Source organism: Dromaius novaehollandiae, chromosome 4 (genome assembly GCF_036370855.1).
Source record: "Dromaius novaehollandiae isolate bDroNov1 chromosome 4, bDroNov1.hap1, whole genome shotgun sequence".
Taxonomy (NCBI): Eukaryota; Metazoa; Chordata; class Aves; order Casuariiformes; family Dromaiidae; genus Dromaius; species Dromaius novaehollandiae.
In genome coordinates this window covers 36,285,199-36,304,585 of record NC_088101.1, presented here as the reverse complement: position 1 = coordinate 36,304,585, position 19,387 = coordinate 36,285,199, and the positions used below count along the sequence as shown (strand labels likewise).

The 19,387-nt window shown below is 42.7% G+C and overlaps 1 protein-coding gene across 1 annotated transcript in view; it reads left to right on the top strand.

Annotated features, from left to right (window-relative positions):
* The window catches only part of FREM3 (FRAS1 related extracellular matrix 3), a 64,406-nt gene extending 45,053 nt beyond the window's left edge, over positions 1-19,353 (top strand). The window contains exons 11-24 of the mRNA XM_026106150.2: positions 71-253; positions 2,054-2,184; positions 3,352-3,510; positions 5,289-5,592; positions 7,724-7,855; positions 8,233-8,564; positions 9,905-10,097; positions 10,868-10,972; positions 11,230-11,357; positions 12,303-12,437; positions 14,409-14,535; positions 15,531-15,718; positions 15,805-15,951; positions 16,729-19,353. Of these exons, the coding sequence (XP_025961935.2) occupies positions 71-253; positions 2,054-2,184; positions 3,352-3,510; positions 5,289-5,592; positions 7,724-7,855; positions 8,233-8,564; positions 9,905-10,097; positions 10,868-10,972; positions 11,230-11,357; positions 12,303-12,437; positions 14,409-14,535; positions 15,531-15,718; positions 15,805-15,951; positions 16,729-17,259 (2,795 nt within the window). The 3' untranslated portion in view covers positions 17,260-19,353. The remainder of the gene's footprint in view (positions 1-70; positions 254-2,053; positions 2,185-3,351; positions 3,511-5,288; positions 5,593-7,723; positions 7,856-8,232; positions 8,565-9,904; positions 10,098-10,867; positions 10,973-11,229; positions 11,358-12,302; positions 12,438-14,408; positions 14,536-15,530; positions 15,719-15,804; positions 15,952-16,728) is intronic.
* Positions 19,354-19,387: the final 34 nt, after the last annotated feature.

The window sequence follows — 19,387 nt, the reverse complement described above, 5'->3', positions numbered from 1 at the left end:
TTTGCGCTTGGTCCAGTTGGCAAGAGTAATTTCTTTTTCTAATGTTCCATTTTGTTTTTTCTTCTCCTAGAACCAGTGATTAAGTTCTCTGAAATAAAACACAGTATTCAGGAGCCTCAGGAACCTGGAGAAATTGCACTTGCAAGAATCCCTGTTCTGCGCCTTGGTGATAGCTCCAAAGTATCCGTTGTCAGAGTGCACACTAAGGATGGCTCAGCGACCTCGGGGGAAGACTACAATCCAGTGTCAGAAGGTAAGGATTTTATTGTGTTGTGGGAATGGGAAGCATTAGTGCCTTACTGCAAATGAATGCTGGGCAGGGAGTAGAATTCTGATTGTAATAATTGAATGGTAGATGCTGAACTTCAGACTGGGAGTTCCTGTTCCACTTTGTGTATTTTGGAATAGGAGTTGCAGTCATTGTACGTTTTTGCTCTTTCCAGGTTAGTTGTGGGACCCGAAAGGGGCTATTTGCATCATGTTAGAGAGGAGTTCCTATCTATTCTGGGCTACTTTGAAATTCCTACTTGGTATTTCTTTGTAAGAATGAAAGTTCAGCCTAGCTCGGGTATTTATCTGCCAGGGCCATGTGTTTGAGCAGAATTTCATTCTTGAGCTTTGCTTCAGATCCATTGAGCTGGCAGAGGGTTGGAATATTGTTGTGATAAATAGGGGAGATGACACAAGAAGAATATGTTCAAATTCCTGATTCTGCTGTTTTAAGGTAATTGTCTAGCTTTATTCTGCTTCTGTCTTCCTGTAGTATGGAAGAGAGATCTGCCCTAAGCATTTACAGGGAGGAGCTGGCAGTGGTTAGATGCTCTTTACAGAAAAGCCCATTGCTGGGCTTTCTGGGAGCTGGCACTGGGTCTTCCAACCCCAAGGAGAGAACCTAAATGCTGAGGTTGCACAGCCACATTTTCTATATTGACCCGTTGCATTTTGATCTATTTTCTCATGGTGACATGGTTTTGATGGAGTGTCACCCTCACAGGAACAGTTTATAGCCTGGTGCTTACAATAACTCCCTAGAGGAGTAGCTCTCTTACAGCAAGTCCTTCAGGAAGGTGTGAGCTTGATTACAATTAGAGGAAACTGAATATAGAGTCTCTCTCATTTCTTGAATATTTGTGCTATAGACTGGCTAGTTTCTGAGCTATAAGTACCACTTTGTCCTGTCTTTTGGAAAGTAATCCCTCCTTGATTTCTGGAAGAAAGACCGTAGATGTTATTTCTAATAGTTATCAGCTTGGGATTCCATGTAGATGAATGTGTGTCCTTAAAGTCCTAAGTGTCTTCCTATTAGCAAAGCGTCTCCTGAAAAGCGTGTTGACTGTTTAGGGTGTCTTGCTCAAAGTGCAGGTGTTTTGGAACCTACTTCAATATGCAGTACAAATGGAGCCCAAGGCAGTGCCCATACCAGCATAATAGCGTGCCTGGGACCATTTCTTGGCATGCAGATCCGCTCTGTTGAACTCTGCCTCCAGAGCAGGACTGCTGCATGCAGACTGCCTCCTTGGCCCACACTAATTCTGAACTGGGCCTGGGAATTGTTTGGAAGAATGCTAGTTGGTTTGGCCCAAAATAGTGTCAGGAACCATTTTAAAACTTAAATGTAGGCAAACAATTTTTAATGTCTAGGAACATTTCTTGGCACTTTTTATTTACTAGGATAGACATAACCTGAGCATCTCACAATGATTCTAGAGTCCATGCCGGGGGTCTACATGAAATTTTAGATGCCTTTCTGATTATAACCCACACTCTGCTTCTAAAAAGTGAAATACATACCCCAAAACGGAGTCTGATACGTCTGTCAGTATTTCAACAAGTTACCAATATCAACTTTTGTATATTATGTGCCAGACAAAAGTGGGGTAGTTTGTACTTAGTCATTGTGCTGAATAATTGACACTAACAGCTCAGTCTGCTAATACATTTTACTTAGAGCAGAACTATGTTATTGCAACAGAATATGTTGTTTTAACACAAGCAACAAAGAAAACATTGTGTTGCTGTTGATATTGTGTTAATTTACTTTTCTTTAAATCAGATATTGAATTCAAAGAAGGAGAAACTGAGCACTTTGTTGAAGTAGAGATTCTATATGATGGCATAAGAGAAATGAGAGAGGCATTTACTGTCCACTTGAAGCCCGATGAGAACATGGTAGCAGCGACGCAGGTAACTGCTGTTGGCAACGAAGGTTGCCGTTGTAATGAAACTTTTTGCTTAGTGTATGAACATCTGAAAAAAGTGTACTCACGGCATGTATAACAGCCCAGTACACACATGTTCATGTGGCCAGCTGGGGGCATCCCTGGCTGAATACTGGGTATAAATTAGCTGAAAATGCACACACTTTGGACAAAGATGGAAATGATAAATTCCCAATTTTGTGTGACTTACTGTTTACTTCATAGACAGCTTGGCAGTAGAGAGCGCTCTCATTCTTTCTGTGGTGTTGGTATGTGTTTTACAAAAGTGTAGTACACAAACTAGCGTGTAGAAACCTGTTCTGTCTTTTGCCATTACAGATGGTGAAAAGCAGCAAACAAAGTTTGGTTTTTTTTTTTTTTTACAAAAAAGAAAGCTGTGATTGGGAGTTGCTGTTTGTGTTAAGACTGTCTCTGTCTGCTACCATACCCATTACAAAGGACAGGCTGTATTGGTCCCTTTCGAAACATGTGTGGAAAGAGCCAGAAACAGCAGATGTGACTGTGTTGTGTGGCCAGGATATTTGAGGGTGCTCTGATAAGTGCTCTGCATCATTTCGTGCATCAATGTACAGCTCCGTGAGGGCAGGAGATCTGGAGACAGGAACAAGGCAGGAATGGTGACAGATGATCATAGATTTACCTGCCATTTCTTCCTTTATTTAGAGAGCATACTAAGTGCTAGAGCTGTGACAGTTCAGAAGCACACAGCCTGACATTTTGATCTATATTTAAGATAGAATTTGACTCAACCATCAGCAACTTCCTATGTATATCATGCCATGATAAATTTTTAGGCCACTATTTTAAATTCAAAGGTCCTAAAATTAACCTTCAGCATCTATATTTAAATGACTAAAATAGCCATTAGAATGGCTAATTTTGTTTCACTTTTGCTAGTGTTTGGGGAATTTATTCTTTCTTACTATTTAGCTAATTGTAGGTGAACAGATCTTAAATGGAAAACCTACAAAAAACATGGAGAAGAGAACCTTTTTAATACAGGTCAAAGTTTTATCAAGAAACAGTAGGTAAAACCAGGAGTTTGGTGACAGAAATGAAGTTGCAGGCACTACCTCTTCCTCCATCCCTTGTTTTCAGCAGTAAACATAACCTTTTCTCTCTCTCAATTCAGATGAGTAAAGCTATTGTGTACATTGAAGAAATGGACAGCGTTGCAGATGTGACATTCCCAGCTGTACCCCAGGTTGTCTCACTTCTGATGTATGATGATACTTCTAAAAGCAAAGAGAATCCACACCCTCTGACCGGCTACCCTGTTGTGTGTGTAACGGTAAGGCTTGTTTCTGTGTGCTTTTGTCCGACTTACTAGTTCCATACTCTGGAGCACCAAAACAAAGAAAAAGTACTCATTTCTGGAACATCACAACTAAGAGTGCAGCCTGTTACTGCTTGCTATTACTGAACTTCACTGAGACTGGAGAGAGCCTAGATATGAGAGAGTTCTTTTTGTTTTGTTCTAAACTCTCCACCTGTGCCACAAACGCGTGGATTGCTTAGAATATTCTACTACAGTGGCTTTAATGTTGTCATATAGCTATCAAGCTTGGCCAGATATTTGGGTGATTGGTACAGAGTTCTGTGAGTTATAAGGAGAATCAGCTGTCAATAATGAAGTTAGTTTATCACTAGTGCAATGGCTTCTAGGCTGATTTTATTCAGCACCCCCATGTGAATGCTGGATGCCCTTGGCATATGGGGAAACTGAGGCTGAAAAGGGCCTGCACTGCACCAAGCTGAGGGTGCGATGTTGCAGTGCTTGGACCTCAGGCGCCTGTTGTGAAGGGGGTGGGTGTCTGTAGAGTACAGCTGGGGCTGTCTGCGAGCCCCCCAGCAATGCACCCCCTGCTCTGCAGAGTCGTCAGCACAGGGTGTGCAGGGGTGCCTCAGCTTCCAGCGCCACATCCCGCCTCTTCGCTTTAACTGCAGGGGAAATCAGTGTGAGGTGTAGGACCTCGTGCAGGAGCGTCAGAGGCACTTGTATGAGTTACCTGCTGCCCTAACTCTGGGAACAAGAGCTTCCAAGAGAGGGTCAGTAACAATCCCAACCCTGCAAAAGCTGTTTCTGCAGGGAGTATCTCTCACTGGCCTAAATAGGTCTTTGGTACTGGACTGTGCTGTCAAAGTAATAACCAGTTCCAGGGCATGCCTAGCATGCACAGAGTTAGGGCCAGAAAAATAAGGGATTTCTAAATCCAAAGCTGAGCAGGCAGGAAAGTTAGGAGGAACTAAGCACTGTCAAATGTGGACCACAGCTGGACAGTACAGAGTTTTCCAGAAATGGTTCCTGTCATGGGATTTGTGAGCAGAGCTGTGCCATGAGCAGTAAATTTTACCAAATTTGTCTGATCAGCTTCTGGTATCAGCCATCTGTCCCAGGAGGTTGCTGTCCCAGACAGAGCTGGCCGAGGGAGACATGCTTGTGTCTGTGCTGGTTCTGTGTAAAGTCTCGTGTTTTAAACCATTTATAAAGGTAGGGTTTGAGTAAAAAAGCTGAATTTTGCACTAATAAAAGGCATACGTGTATCTACTTCCATGGGAGCAGCAACAAACAGTTGGGGAGAGAGCAATTGTAACTGTGGCAGCTCTTTTCCAGGGGTATATGAATTGAGACCATTCATTTTATGTTTCTAACAGTTTCTGATCTATTAGGGTGGTTTACACAGGAATTTCCAAACAAGAGTGTCTGAATTTGGGAGACTTGACCCAGTTTTGAGCTAGTCAAATGAGTGACCAGTTTTTGGAGTTAGCACCAGCATTTGCCAGAGTTGCATGATCAAAGGTGACAAATACACAAGTCATAACAGTGGTTCACAGCTATCTGGGTTTTTTTTGTTCGTTTGGTCTTGGTTTTTAATTAAATAAAGCTGGTATTCATTTCTGTCCCCTTAATTAAGAGGAAAATAGTCTGCATAAATGTGTTATTTTGCTGTTACATTTTTAGTAAGAAGCATGGTGTAGTTGGAATAATACTTAACGTTTTGCTTGCCTGAAGCAGGCACAAGTAAGTACAGATAACTGCATTTATTTTGTGTATATGCCAACCCGTAGGCATGTAATCCCAAGTATTCAGACTACGACAAGACTGGATCCATCTGTGCCACAGAAAACATCAATGATACTCTGACCCTGTACCGCTGGCTTGTCAGTGCTCCGAGTGGCAGCGATGGTGTCACCAGTCCAATGAGGGAAGTGGACGCTAACACTTTTTTTACCAACACCAAATCCATCTCCCTGGACTCTGTATACTTCCAGGCAGGCTCCAGGCTTCAGTGTGCAGCACGAGCTGTGAATGCCAATGGTGATGCAGGTCTGGAGCTGCTGAGTCCAATTTATACAGTAAGCAGAGAGGAAGGTGAGTGGTGATGACAGGAAGATGGTCGCCTTTCTTGGGCAAAGATAAGTTAGTGCTTGCAGCTGATGGAGGTCTGCTATGGGTTGTTTCGTTCTAGGACTTTAGTGCTCATCTATCAGTTACATTTATTTTTTCCATGTTCAGGACTGTTTCTAGTGAAAGGCAAGAGCATCATGTAACTGCATCATCAGCATTGGTATTTCAGGAGTTTGTACGTATCATAGCTCATGTGTAAATAATGGGAGGGTGTATGGTGATAATGATTTTTACACCTGATTTGACTAGAGACTCGAGCAGAATTTGACTGCCTCAGTCTTGAATCCTTTACTTTTCTTAATGTACATATGCATTCATACACTTCTGTTTCCATATGGTATCAGTTTAAACAACACAGCTACTCACATCAAGAGCAGAGTGTAGGTCTGTTGAGTTTGATACTATCTAAAGACCTGCAGACTAGAGCCAGTTAAAATACAGGTGCTGGGAAAGGGTGGGGGCCTCAAATCCTCAAGGAAATTCAGATGTTGCAGCACTGTGTGTATAACTGGTGCATCCGGAGACATTCACAGCCTTGTGTGAAGCACCCAGCACATCTAAACTGTGCGTGGAAAGAGGTAGAAATTTGAAGAAGGAACTCTCTGAAGCCAAAAAGAGACTTGAGGCCTGCAAAAAATAAGTTGGAAATGCTGCGAACTAAGCCGATGCTTCTCGGAAAGTAAGGAGCCACCCTAATTCTGGGCTAAAAGCCGACCATATCCCTCAGGTTTCTTAACTGTGATCATTCTCTAAAAATGTATGTTTAAACTGTCACTTTTTCTCAGAAAATCAGGTTGAAGAAAATGCACTTTTGTGCTCAACCACTTCATGGCTAGAACTGTTACTTGAGAAGTAAATTGCTTTAAAGTCCTGGTCTGCCCAAATTAGAGCAGGAGCTTGACTTTTCTGCATCCCAGAGTTCGCAGCCGAACTGTTACGTATTTGGGGCGTAAGCATCCCTCTCTGTCTCTGGACTTAATTGTTTGTTTTGGAATAGGTAATGCAATATTCACTGGGTGAGAGAAGCGCTACCCCCTGACTACAGGAGGGAATCAGACTGTGTTTCTCACACACTTTTCTCAACCTCAGCTCTCTCTTTTGCACAGTTCAGTCCTTCTGCTGCATTCACCAGGTTCCTCCCCCGTGTCCTCCAGCTGCAATGCAAGACCCCCAGGGAGAATCAGACTCTGTGAAAAGAACTGAAAAAGCTCTGTGATACCAGGGTATCAGTGATAGTGCTGTTGCAGCTGTGGTAGTCTGTCAGAAAGGCAGGACAAAGTGTGTGGATAGAGGCGGTATGTTTTCTTAGGATCACAAGTTGCTTTTGAGCATGCAATCCAGGACTGAAATCCATCAAGGTTTTAGGCAATTGTGTTCATGCTCAGTGGCTGAAAAGTAGCTCCCTCGGGACTTTCCGTACTTAAAAAATTAGGCAGTAGCTTGTAAAGGCTCCCTGGGTCTTCCAAGTGTTAGGTTTGCCCTAAAGTGGCAATTATGTATCTTAGCTTCTTTGTGGATTTAGCACTACAGACCTAAAGTGTTTGGTCTTTGTGTAATTTGATTAGCAATTATCTTTGTTTTTCTGATTGAGGAAAAGAACCTAGAATCTCTCTCCAGTGTGAGTGGTGGAGCCTGCAGAACAGTGGGCCTGTGCATTTTAGCTATGGTCTGCAAGATGATAGCTCTGTTTAGGCAGCCTGTTTTTTGTGGCAGGAGCTCAGCTGCAGTTGCGAGCTACCCAGCCCTTCACCTCAATGAGTACTGGCTGCCAAGATAAATGTTAGTGTGGTGTTGCCATCTCCACTTTTGTAGGGAGGAAGGACAAACACTCATCACAAAGCAGTTCAGGTTCCTCAGCCATTGCAGAAGAATGAAGGTTTTCCATACTGCTTTCTCTGCCTCTCCAGAAAGGACATGCCCTGCTGCAGACACTGCATGGATACATGAGGACTCGGGTCTAGGGGTTACAGTAGGCAACATGAGCAGAGCTGTACTGTTCTAACCTGGCTCTATGGACAGACATCTCCAAGCTTCTGAAGACAGATAAAACACAGCTCATCAGATGTCTCACAGTTCATCTTCTCTCTTTGCTCAGGCCTTTGTCAGCCTCGCATCCCAGGAACAGTGGGAGCAGAACCTTTCTCTGCTAAAATTCGCTACACGGGTCCGGATGATCCTGACTATCCCAGTCTGATCCGATTAACTGTCACTATGCCCCATATGGACGGTAAGCACTGAGTGGCCAGAGTAGCCTCTTACTTAACACACATTGCTTTGGACCTTTCCTCCCCAGCAGGTTTGTCTCTCAAAGTAAGAGCAGTATTTTGGTTCTAACCAGGGATAGGCCAGAATGTGCTGAACATGCTTAGCAGACATGTTCAAACACAGCAGTTGTTTGCTGCATTGCATCAAACCACGAATGATCTGCGTTTAAGCAACAACTTACCAATTGCAAAGTTAATGCATGGATGAAACCTTGGACATCCCGGTCTCTTACATTCCCAGACTCCAGCACTAAAAATATGTTCACAAGCAGGTAATGGATACTTCGAATGCACCCTTCCATTCAGGATGCTAATGGATCGTGTGGCTTCTGTGTTTCAGGAATGTTGCCAGTTATCTCCACACGCCCCTTATCCAACTTCGAGCTAACGCTTAGTCCAGACGGCACTCGCGTGGGACACCACAAATGCTCCAACCTACTGGACTATGATGAGATCCAGACCAAACATGGCTTTATAACAAAGGGAACTAAGAATGCCAAAGTGATTGGAGAAACATCACCTTACCAGTATAGCAGTGCTCTGCGATCTGCTAAAACCTTGCGTTTTTACCGGAACCTCAACCTGGAGGCTTGCCTGTGGGAGTTCAGCAGTTACTATGATATGTCTGAGCTGCTGACTGACTGCGGTGGCTCCATTGGCACAGATGGGCAGGTGTGTGGCACTGAAGCGCCTTCCTCTGCCACCACTAGTCTTTGGAAGAACAAGTCCAAGCAAAAAGTGTTTCTAAGGATTACACCAGAAAAGGTTTAGTCACTATGCAGACAGTTTGTTACATGTTTCCTTAGCATAAATGTTTTAGAAGTACAGACTTGTTCCTGTGCATTGTATTTTTCTGCCCTGTAATTGAGCACAGCTAACTGAGCTGCTGTTCTTAGCCTGGATTTTTAGAAACTCTGCTTTTTTGACCCAAAGAGCTTTTCCAGACTGTGCACGTGCTTGTGCTATGAGCCAAATTCCATGTGTCAGTGAATGCAAAGGAGAGACTATAGCCTTACGGTCTTATAGAAGTAAACTGTATGTGTAAGGTATGTTATTGACCCTCTATGTGTATTCTAAGGGTATAGAAAGAAGCGCTTTAAAAGAACCTGCAGTTTTTACATTAGAAGCTCTAATTTAAAATTGGCAGATGTACAGTGCAGCTATTTCAGGATTTGGGCAGAGCTGTCAAATAGGTGAGATAGTCTAAATAAAAAAAGGTTGGTTGATAAGGAAAAAAAATTGTACCCAAAATATGGGTTTCTACCCTCATGAGTAAAATAGGCCACCTTTCCAGATCTTTGATATGAATTACTTCAGCACTGACCACAGAGCAGGCATGGTCGCTCCCCTGAGCAGTGTTCAACAGCACATTGCAGTTACTTAGAAAGTAACCCAACGCACAAGGGCCCTATAGCAATTGCATCCGTGTTAGGGGTAATTCCAGGGGACTGTAGAGCAATACTGCCTTGAATCAGTCCTGTTTCAGCAGCTCAATCACTTTGCCATTTTTGTAAGTGCTAAACTGTTACCTTTTCAATTGATACTCGGGATCCAAAGAATATTATTTACTAATTATCTGCTTGGCCATCTTTTTCTGGCTGATTGGTAGATGGTGGTGGGGTAGAGAGGGAGAGAGAGAACTTTAAAACTCAGACTGTAGTCAGCGTCAGCAGTGTGTCAGGGTGCCAAAATCTGTTGAGTCTATTGTAATGGCAAGTGTTACTTACAAGACTGATTTATGAATGTAGATTTGATGCCTTAACATCCTAGGAAGCTGGTGGTTCTGAGCTGTAATCTTCCTTATGTTGGCAAAGTTTTGGAGACGCTGTCAGGTGAGGTTGTGCACAGGATCAGAAAAACAAACCAGTGATGTCAATAAAGAGATGAAAAGTATTTTCATGCAGGTTTTTTGCTTAGATTTAAAAAGTGCAATTCATGAGAACGGAAGGTTTGCAGTAAAGCTCATTTTTTTCAGATTGCATGCCATAACCCTGTACCTCAATGTTTTTCAGGTCTTAAATCTGGTGCAGTCATATGTCACATTGCGGGTGCCCCTTCATGTCTCCTATGTCTTCCACTCCCCTGCTGCAGTTGGCGGCTGGCAGCATTTTGACTTGCAGTCTGAACTGAAACTCACGTTCGTGTACGACACTGCTATCCTATGGAAAGACGGGATAGGCAGCCCTCCGGAATCACAGCTCCAAGGTGAGCTGTTCCTTTGTTGTTAAACTCCACCGTGCTCCACTTTCTGCTGGTGGGAGCCATGCAGTCAATAAAGATGCTTTTTAGCCTTGAGAATCTCATACATAGTAACAGCCAGCCTGACTCCCCTACTTAAAACATGCACCCAAAGGACCATGATGTTTGTTTTTAATGCCATATGTTATTAAATTAGATGTTTTGAATCTTCTCCCAAGTGCATGCTGCTTTTAATCTATCAAAAATTAGACAAATTAGTACACGTATCAACTCTAAAGCGGGTGTTCTTATGGGCATAAGACTCCAGTGCTGAATTGGTACAGAGTTAAGGAGCAGTGGAAGCATTTACATACAGCCCTGTGCAGTGGAAGTGTCTGAATGCCTGCAAAAGGGACCTTACTGGAGCAAGTAGCTTTGGTGTCTGTGTGAGGGGAAAAAAGTCCTAGATTCCATCCTTTTCCTGCCTGCACTGTTACATCAGCATATGTGGATATACTGCAGGTGAGTCTGGTCTTTGCCAGCACAAGGGAAGAAAAAAATGTGTCCTGGTGGAGTAGACTGTCAGCTCGTATAAATCGGTGCATTTCTTTTGAAGTTGGTGGGTCTGGAGATGTCTCAAAACAATCAGCAGGACAGGTTTTAATTTCTCGAAAGAGCACCAGAGCTTTGGTAAAGTGTTTCAGATCTCCAGATACAGAAAATATCTAAGGAGACTTCCTTTTAAAATGTACGTTGGAAGTGTCAGCAGTAAGCACTGTGGTTTTTTTCCTCGCTAGGATCCCTCTATCCCACGAGTATGCGGATCAGTGACGAAGGGCGACTAGTGGTGAACTTCCGAACGGAGATTCGGTTCTGGGGCCAGCTGGTGATGTCTCACCCAGGTATGTACCTGGCCTGTCCACCTGTGCTAGCCAGGGTGTCTCTAGCGCTGTCTGCCCAGCAGAGGGGAAGGGTATTTTACAGCAAAAGGTCCGTCTCAGCATAGAAGGGAAATAAGTAACGAAGGCACTTTCTTTTCTGGAGCGCTGGTTAATTCCTTTCTGCTCTCTTGTTTCTTTACTTATGTGTGCTGCTTTTATACCATGCCAAACATTAGTATTAATTATGGCAAATTATAATTTGTCTTTTGTTCTTTCAGGAACGTCTCTGTCATCAATGGTGATGTCTGCTGACCACCCTGGCCTCACATTTACACTCAGTCTGTTACGAAGTGAGCCGACCTTCCACCAGCCTGTGCAGCAGTGGAGTTTTATCTCTGACTTTGCTGTGAGTTTACATTCAGGCTTGAATCTAGGGAAGCAAAGGGAACTGTCAGTTTTTAATATATTTTCTATGCAGTCATCTGCACTGTAAAATTGGTCAGCATCAACTCATTTGGATAGAATCATATGTAGTAGCCCTGAACTTAGCACTCTGTATTTTCGTTATATAATGAACAGTCAGTCCCTGGTGTCCTTGGGTTTCAAGTCCAGAGGCCTGAATCCCTGCTCCTGCTAATGCTAGCAGACGCCATTCATTAAGCAGGCTAGTGCTGGAGCAGTGGCCTCTCTTGAAGAATTTGCCTTTATGAGAAACATTATCTCCCTCGGCATTGTCAGGAAACTGCGATCCAAGAGCTGCTGCTGCTGTTCTTAGAGGCATGAACCTTTCCCTATGTGTGACAAAGTTTCTTAGCTCCTGCTGAGCTCAGGGGTCAGTGGGAACCGCTGTGCCCTGGGAGCCTGTGCCTCTAAAACAGGGCAAGAGAGGCCTGCTTAAAATATCTTGTTTCTGTGAGAAAGGCATAACCCAGCTGCTCCGCTCTCACTGAGCTGGCAAGAAAGGGGCCGTTTGCATTCACACAGAAAAGATGGCAAAAGTTATCTATCTCCCCTTCAGACAAGTTTAGTGTGTTAGATTTGGGCAAATTTGGCATGTTTGGTTCCCACCACTACCAAGGCAAGGTCAGTCCCTCAAAGGCCTGTTAGTGGGTATGCGTTATTTGTCCTCAGTTTTCGGACTAGAAGAGAGGCAGCGTGTGTCAGTGCCTTGCCTATGCTGTAGATGTGCACCGGCAGTGCTTGTGCAGACATTTCCTGAAGTGGAGCACCAGGTTTGTGAAAATGTTTAGGTTGCTCCTGGGAATTCAGCTTGGCCTCAGGGGCAACGTGAGCTGAAAAAGTGGTTGTTCAGAGACTGTGGAGAATGCTCATTTCTCCAATTTTTTCCCAGGTACGAGATTACTCAGGTACTTACACTGTGAAATTTATCCCCTGTACTGCTGCGCCCAGCCAGCAATATGCCCTTCCTGTCATCTGCAACCCACGGGAGCCAATTGCCTTTGATGTGGACATCAGGTTCCAGCAGGTACAGCATTTTTCTTAGGAGCTGCATATTTTTCCACAAAACTTAATGGGCAAAACAGGCCAGAACGTCTCTTTCAGTAGTTACAGAACACCTGCCCTCCAGCCTAAATTTGTTTTCAGCCAAAGTAATGCGGTAGCTGTTGTCAGGAGAAAATAAGTGGAGCATGTCAGATGGCTTCAGATGGAGCTTTTTACAGTGTTTTTAGACTGCTAGAGATCTCAGTTTCTTAGGTGAGATAAATCAAACTAAGTGATTTTTTTCAATAATTAAACTCTTCTTTTTCCATTTATTTACCTCATAGCCCATCCGATTCCTGACTACCTGGCTGGGGTTTTTTTTCAAAGTAAGATTGTTTTCTTGAGGAATGTTGTAGTCCCAAGGTTGATTTCTAAAGCTGAGAATCAGTGTAATAGAGTTATATTGAGAAGGTCTTTTTCTAAACCAGTGAGAAACACTTCATTCAGAATTAGTGGCTGTGTGACAATTTTCCTGTATACATTAAAGCAAAAAAACCGCAGCCCACCGAGTAGTGCTAACTTAATACCACACAATGATATAGAGGCCAGATTTTCCTTTGCTGTTAGTATGAGGAATGACTTAGCATTTGGAGCTTGAGAACTCTAAATCTGAGATTTACCTTTGACCTTTTGAAACCTCTTAGAATAACATTGCATCCTTCAGTCAGTACATTAATTACCTGATGTTTTTTTCAAAAGCACGGGCCACTTCAGAGGACTAGTCAGTGTCAGCCAGAGCTGCTCAACCTTTTTTGAGCCTTAGAGCTCCACTTTTCGTTATCCAGTTTTGACTGCCTTGGCAAGTGTAGAGACAACTGTATTATGTACAAATTAACTGAATGTCTCAATCTTGTTTGCTCAAAATAATTGGCATGGAATTGAAATGCAATTTTAATTTAAAAATAACACTTCATCAATAGTCTTCATGCTGCCACCTTGTAACACAGGAAAGAATGCTACACAGGAAAAAGAAAATGATTTGGTACAGAGGTGAATAACTGTGGTTGTGGTGAGACTTGCATATTTGCATTAATTTCACTCTTTGAATATAATCACACCCTTATCATTAGTTATCACTAGAGGTTGCGTTTATTGTAGTCAGTAAATAAGATCTTACTTAGAGGCATGAGGCTGTTTAATTCCTTACCTTATTTCTGTGATGGGGAATCGCGGACCTTGTGCTTGTCCCAGCATCGCGCGCCCAGGGGTTCGGTAGCGCCCCAGAGAGCCGGCTTTGCGGAGCACACGGGCTGAAGGCCCCCGCCTGCTCGCTCCCAAGTACTCTCTGGGCCATGGTGGCCCTCCAGCCTGCAGCTGTATGAGCAGTGGGGGAAGCGGAAAGGTGGTGACTGGCGGTGACCTGCTGTCACCCTGGAGAAGTTTAATCTGCTTGCAGGCCGCTTCCCAGTGGTCTCCAGGTGTGGGCCATTGACCAGGTTGCGTATCCTGGCAGACTGCACATGGCTTTCAAGTCCCAAATAGAACAGCTGCCTGGAGCATCTGGGTGGCAGCAGATGAGGTTCCTTGTCCTGAGATTGCTGGTGTGACTGTCTGGATGGTCGTTTAGGTGAAATGAGTTGGGGTTGGTCCAGGTTCTGGGCTCGATCTAGTTTTTTTGGCCTCCTGCGCACAGCGCTGTTCTCTCAGTAACTTTTGCACATGCCACTGAAAAATATGTTGCTGGCCTGTAGCTGAGGAAAGAGACATCTGCTGTGCACTTGGCACTGTGTTTTACTTAGAAACCTTAAAATAAAGCACAATTAGGTGTTTTAATGGGCCATGGTAAGAATCAGAGAATAGGAGACACAGTGTGTAGGAATGATGTTTACAAGTCCTGGGTACTACTGAAGAGCAATGAAAGCATACATTGCTACTATGACAGTGGTAAACAATGATCTTTGTAAAGCTACAGCTACGATTTTTTTCCATCGTTTAATTTCACTTTTCCCCACAGGTCAGTGACCCAGTGGCAGCAGAGTTCAGTCTAAATACTCAAATGTTCCTGCTGTCCAAAAAGGAGCTTTGGATATCTGATGGGTCAATGGGATTTGGAGATGGCACTGATGTGGCCTTTACTGAAGGTAAAAATAAATAAATAAATAAAAATCAGTTGTGCAGTCAGCCTGTTGTGAAGGCTAAAAGCAGCACCACTTTTAACAAGCACCAGCTATGTATTTTACTGTTTTTTTTCTAACCCCTTTAGCAACACATTTGTTTTGTGTACATGTATTTCCATTGCAAAAAAGTAAAATACAGAAGCAGTAAAGTATGATGTAATTTAGTATAAGTGAAAGAGGCTTTGGTTTTGTTTATGGGATCTGATGGGAAAAGAATTCAAAGGTAGGTGTAGAGTTTAGGTGCCCAAATCTGACATCGCAGTTCTGCAAAAACCCTTGCTCAACTACTAAACCCTTGCTCAACTACTGCATAATCACAGATTCCTCTCTCGCCCTAGTTGTTTGGCTTTGAAGCTACCTGGGCTCAAACTTTTTGCCCTGTTTTGACAGGGCTAAGTAGTTTCAGTGCTTAGTTCAGTCTAGTCAGAAATGCAGAAATTGGATTGGGCTACAGCCAAGCTGCTCGTTCAGACTCTTTTGCTTTTTTGAGTTCTGCCCGAAGCAGGTGCTCCCATGCACTATACTCGCCTGGAGCTGTGATCAGGTGCAGTATTGGACCAGAATTAATTTTGCTTTTAATGGTTCCCTTATTTGAGGTATTGGTCTGAAATGCAAATGATGTTAAGAACTTTATTTTGCTTGATATAACAGTTATCGGGTTGGGTAACTTTTTGTATGTGAATGTGGGTTGCCCTCTAGTGAAGAGAAGGGAAAAGCTTGCTTGAAAAGGGCTGCATTTTAAGACCCACAGGTCAGTCCAAACTATAACAGAGAAAACACTAAAGCCCATGATAAATTACTAGTAACAGTCATGGAACTTACTGTCTTCATGTGCAAAGGGAAATACACTCAAAGCTAGGCGATTTTTAACAGTACGGTCACAATGGTTTGGTAATACGCTGCTTTAATAATTTTAAATTGACTAGTATAATGTAACACGTATGACTCCGGTTTGCTAGGATCTGAAATCTATGGCCGAGTGATGGTGGATCCAGTTCAGAACCTCGGCGACTCCTTCAGCTGCACCGTTGAGAAGGTGTTCCTTTGCACCGGCGCTGACGGGTATGTGCCAAAGTACAGTCCAGACAATCAGGAATACGGCTGTCTGGCCGACTCGCCTTCCCTCTTGTACAGATTCAAGATCCTGGTATGTAAATTAAGAGTTCACATAACATGCTTTTCAGGCTGCTGATTTCCGAGTGAATCTGGAAATACTAAACTTACTTCTTTTAGGACAAAGCTCAACCTGAGACCCAAGCAAGAGTCTTTGGAGACCTGGAATTTCATGCTACGCTAGCAGTCGATCATGCAGATGCTTTTCCTTTAGTAAAACAGCCCGGCTCTGATGGTTTCAGCCTATCATCTGCTCCACTCTTCCAGGTAAGTTGTCTGATAAGTATACTGCAGAAACGTTCTTTCATGGCAGAAGCCTGAAGTGGAGAAAAGAAGATACTGGTAATCATGGGCTCTGTGATAGTACTTTTTCTGTCATTCTCAAATATTGTACATAAGAACCAACTAAAATTTGGGCAGCCGTATTTGGAAGTGCTTTTTTAATACGTGACATGGGTCCTTATTTTCCTTTAGCAACATGTTTACTTTGTTTCCTCCTGCTAACAGTGTAGAGACCATGACCAGCATTGCTGTATAATATGCAGGTACTTTTCCGCAGCCTTGCTGGTTTTGAGGACACGTACACCTTTGACTGGGATCAGAAGTCACTGGTTTAGCTTACCATAGGGACCTTTTTACACAGGAGAAAAAGAAATTGGATTGAGTTTGCTTGCAACTGGACAAAAAAAGGAAGAAATGGTACTCTGTTCATATATGATATGAAATAAAAAGAACAACTGTGCATCCTGTTTTAGGTCAGGTGAATTCAAATCTCCTAATTCCAGCCATTTATTTGGTTCCCCTAAGGTGGGGTTTAGGCTGAGTTCTCACCTAAATTAAGACCGGTCTGCACTAAGTAGTTGCAATAGCCTTCCTACATAAACACTAGAAAGAAATAGACACTTAGAAGATACAGTTTATCTGACCTAGGTTAGAAGTCTGCATTAAGAAGACAAATCTTACCTCCAAATGCCTATTTCTGCCATTAAATGCATGTGTGTGGTGGGGCGGTTGTTTTCCCTTTTTTCTCTTTTTCCCTTTAAGGTCGCAGCAGGCCGAGAATGGTACATTCACACCATTTATATGATCCGATCAAAAGAAAACGCAAATAGGCACAATGGCAAAAGAAGCCTTGACTTTCACCACGTGTTGTCCTCTGCTAACAGCAGAGTTAATGCCACAGCCTTGAAACGCAGCAGAAGAGCCAAGCCAGACACCCCTGCCTTCATGCAAGACATTGGAGCAGATAAAAACAGGGGCACAAACATTCAGCATATTGCTCTTGACCGTTCCAACAAAGCTGTTGTCATCCAGAAAGACATGTTCCCAACCAGCATGCTGTATCACAGGCCAGTTCTGGAAATCACAAACAAGGACTCTGAAAATAGTATTGTACTTGTTACTGGAGCAGTGACAGGGTTGCTGTTTCTGGTCTGCACTGTGGTCCTAGCTATCTTTTTGTTGAAACAAAGGCAACAGCCCTCTGCTGGGAAAAGCAAAGCAACCATCAGCTATTCCAGCAGCAGGGAAACTATGACCACACGCCCCAGCAGCAGTGACAGCTCAGAAGTCTAGCCAGTTTCTCTGGTGCTTGTCTTCTAAAATGTGTGATTTCATCAAACAGCAGACTCAAAATCTAGCTCTTGGATGACTCCTTTGCACAGGCAATTGGCTGCTTTGTTTCTGATGCTAGAAGTCATGCATTATTATTGATGGACAGCTGTTGCTGACAGTGTGTGTGTGAATGACTTACTTATGTATAGAATTCAAACTAGTACTCCATGAACAGATTATACTTTTTTCTTTTAAACCTAGTAATATTTTGAATATGCAGCTGTAAATGTGCCTTATATCCACCATAGAAAGCTGGTGCTTAAAGGGATGGGGGGTTTTTTGTGTTTGTTTTTTTTTAAGCTGCAGATACATTTAGCTTTCATAAAACTGTGGGGGTTTTTTTGTTTTTTGTTTTAATAATTACTTCTGGGTAGGAAGGAGTTACTAGTACTAGCAAATGGAAGGTAAGTAGTAGATAGTGTTCTTTTAAATGAATGATACCAACAGGTTTGTCTTAAATTTCAACGAGGACCTCAGACATATGGACAGCAGCAGGAGACTCACACAGGTACGGTTGTAATTACAGTAATTGCTCTGCTGTAATTATAAGGAGAACATTATACTATAGCTGTGTGATTAGTAAGAATGAGAACTATATTTTAAAGCCACACTAGTATTAAGGCATAGATACTGACATAAGCGCTTTCAGAAACTCTTAAAGAGGTTCTAGTACTTGTACAACACGACTTCTGACAGTTGTCCCATATTGTGTGATAATTGATTACCCTTATTAGAATTGCCCTTACTTATATATATATATATATATATACACACACACACACACATACACACACATATATATAAAAAAATAGCATCTAAATATGGGCAAATACTTCTAAAAGGTAGTGTATTTTGTCAGTTGTCATGCCTTTTTCTGGAAGTAGACAACTTAACTGTACCACTTATACAGCAAAAATTTTGATTTGTTTTACCTCTATCTAAAAAAAAACAAAAAAACAAACAAAAAAAAAGGAGTTTATATTACTACTAGTACACAATTTGGGAAGTTAGTGTTTGGCTTATTTCCCTGTCTGCATACTGGCACTTGAAAATTGGATACACAAATGAACTGCTGCTCAGCCACTTGTTTAATACATCCTTCCTCTCCCTTTCCTCCAAAGAATGCTTTTTCTGTGTAGGCTATTTGTAAACTATCGTGGCTTGTTGTTTTGCTTTGTCTTGGGGACTGTGGGGGCGGGGGGGGAACAACTGGGAGGGGCACAGAGGCATGCTTTTAAAAGAAGTCTTCAGTCTTCTTGCAGCATTTTTGTTTAGGTGACATTACATATAAGTCCTATTTAGAATGATGTCTTCTCCTAAGGCTGCCGGGACCTTACAGAATGTAGATTTTTGTGACTTGACTCTTAACTCTGCTGTACATAGTAAGTTCTTTTGACTTTTTAAAGAGCAAAATATTGTTACTCAACCTGTTCTCAGCTGGTGTCTGCAAATTAGCTAACTAACTGCAAACAGAAACTTACTGAATGTACCAGTAAGAATACTGCTGTACATGAAATTTATATATGTGAATTCTTAGCTTTTTCCCAAGTCTCAAGTTGCCAAAGTTCAAGAGAGTGCAAAAGAGGTGGTTTGCTCGGGATTCATGCCTCTGTGTTTACCCAACAATGATGCCTTTCAATTAGTGTTCTTGAAAGAGCCAAAACTGAGTAAAACAATTCTCAACTCAAGACTTTGTTCTCCCTCCATGAATTCCAAAATTATGCTAAATTAGATGATGGCACTGGGGAAGACAGAATTTAGTCGCTGTGATAATGTGCCGAAGACATGAGTAGGAAAGCACCGCACAGTCCTGAGTGGTACCGTTTGACTAGCTCAGTTGAACAGTGGGGCCTGGCTGTGAGATGACAATACAGCATCTAGCACAGCTTAGATTCAGCAGCTCTTCTTTGCCACAGAAATCAAGACCATCTCTGTATTTATCACAGCTGTTTGTCCATCTCTGTATTTATCACAGCTGTTTGTAAGAAGGGGTTGTTATATATACTGTTTTGTGTCCTGACTTGTTGCTGTTTGCCAATAAAACCAGTGCTACCATTCTTAGGCCAGTCTAATTAAGTACAAACGTAGT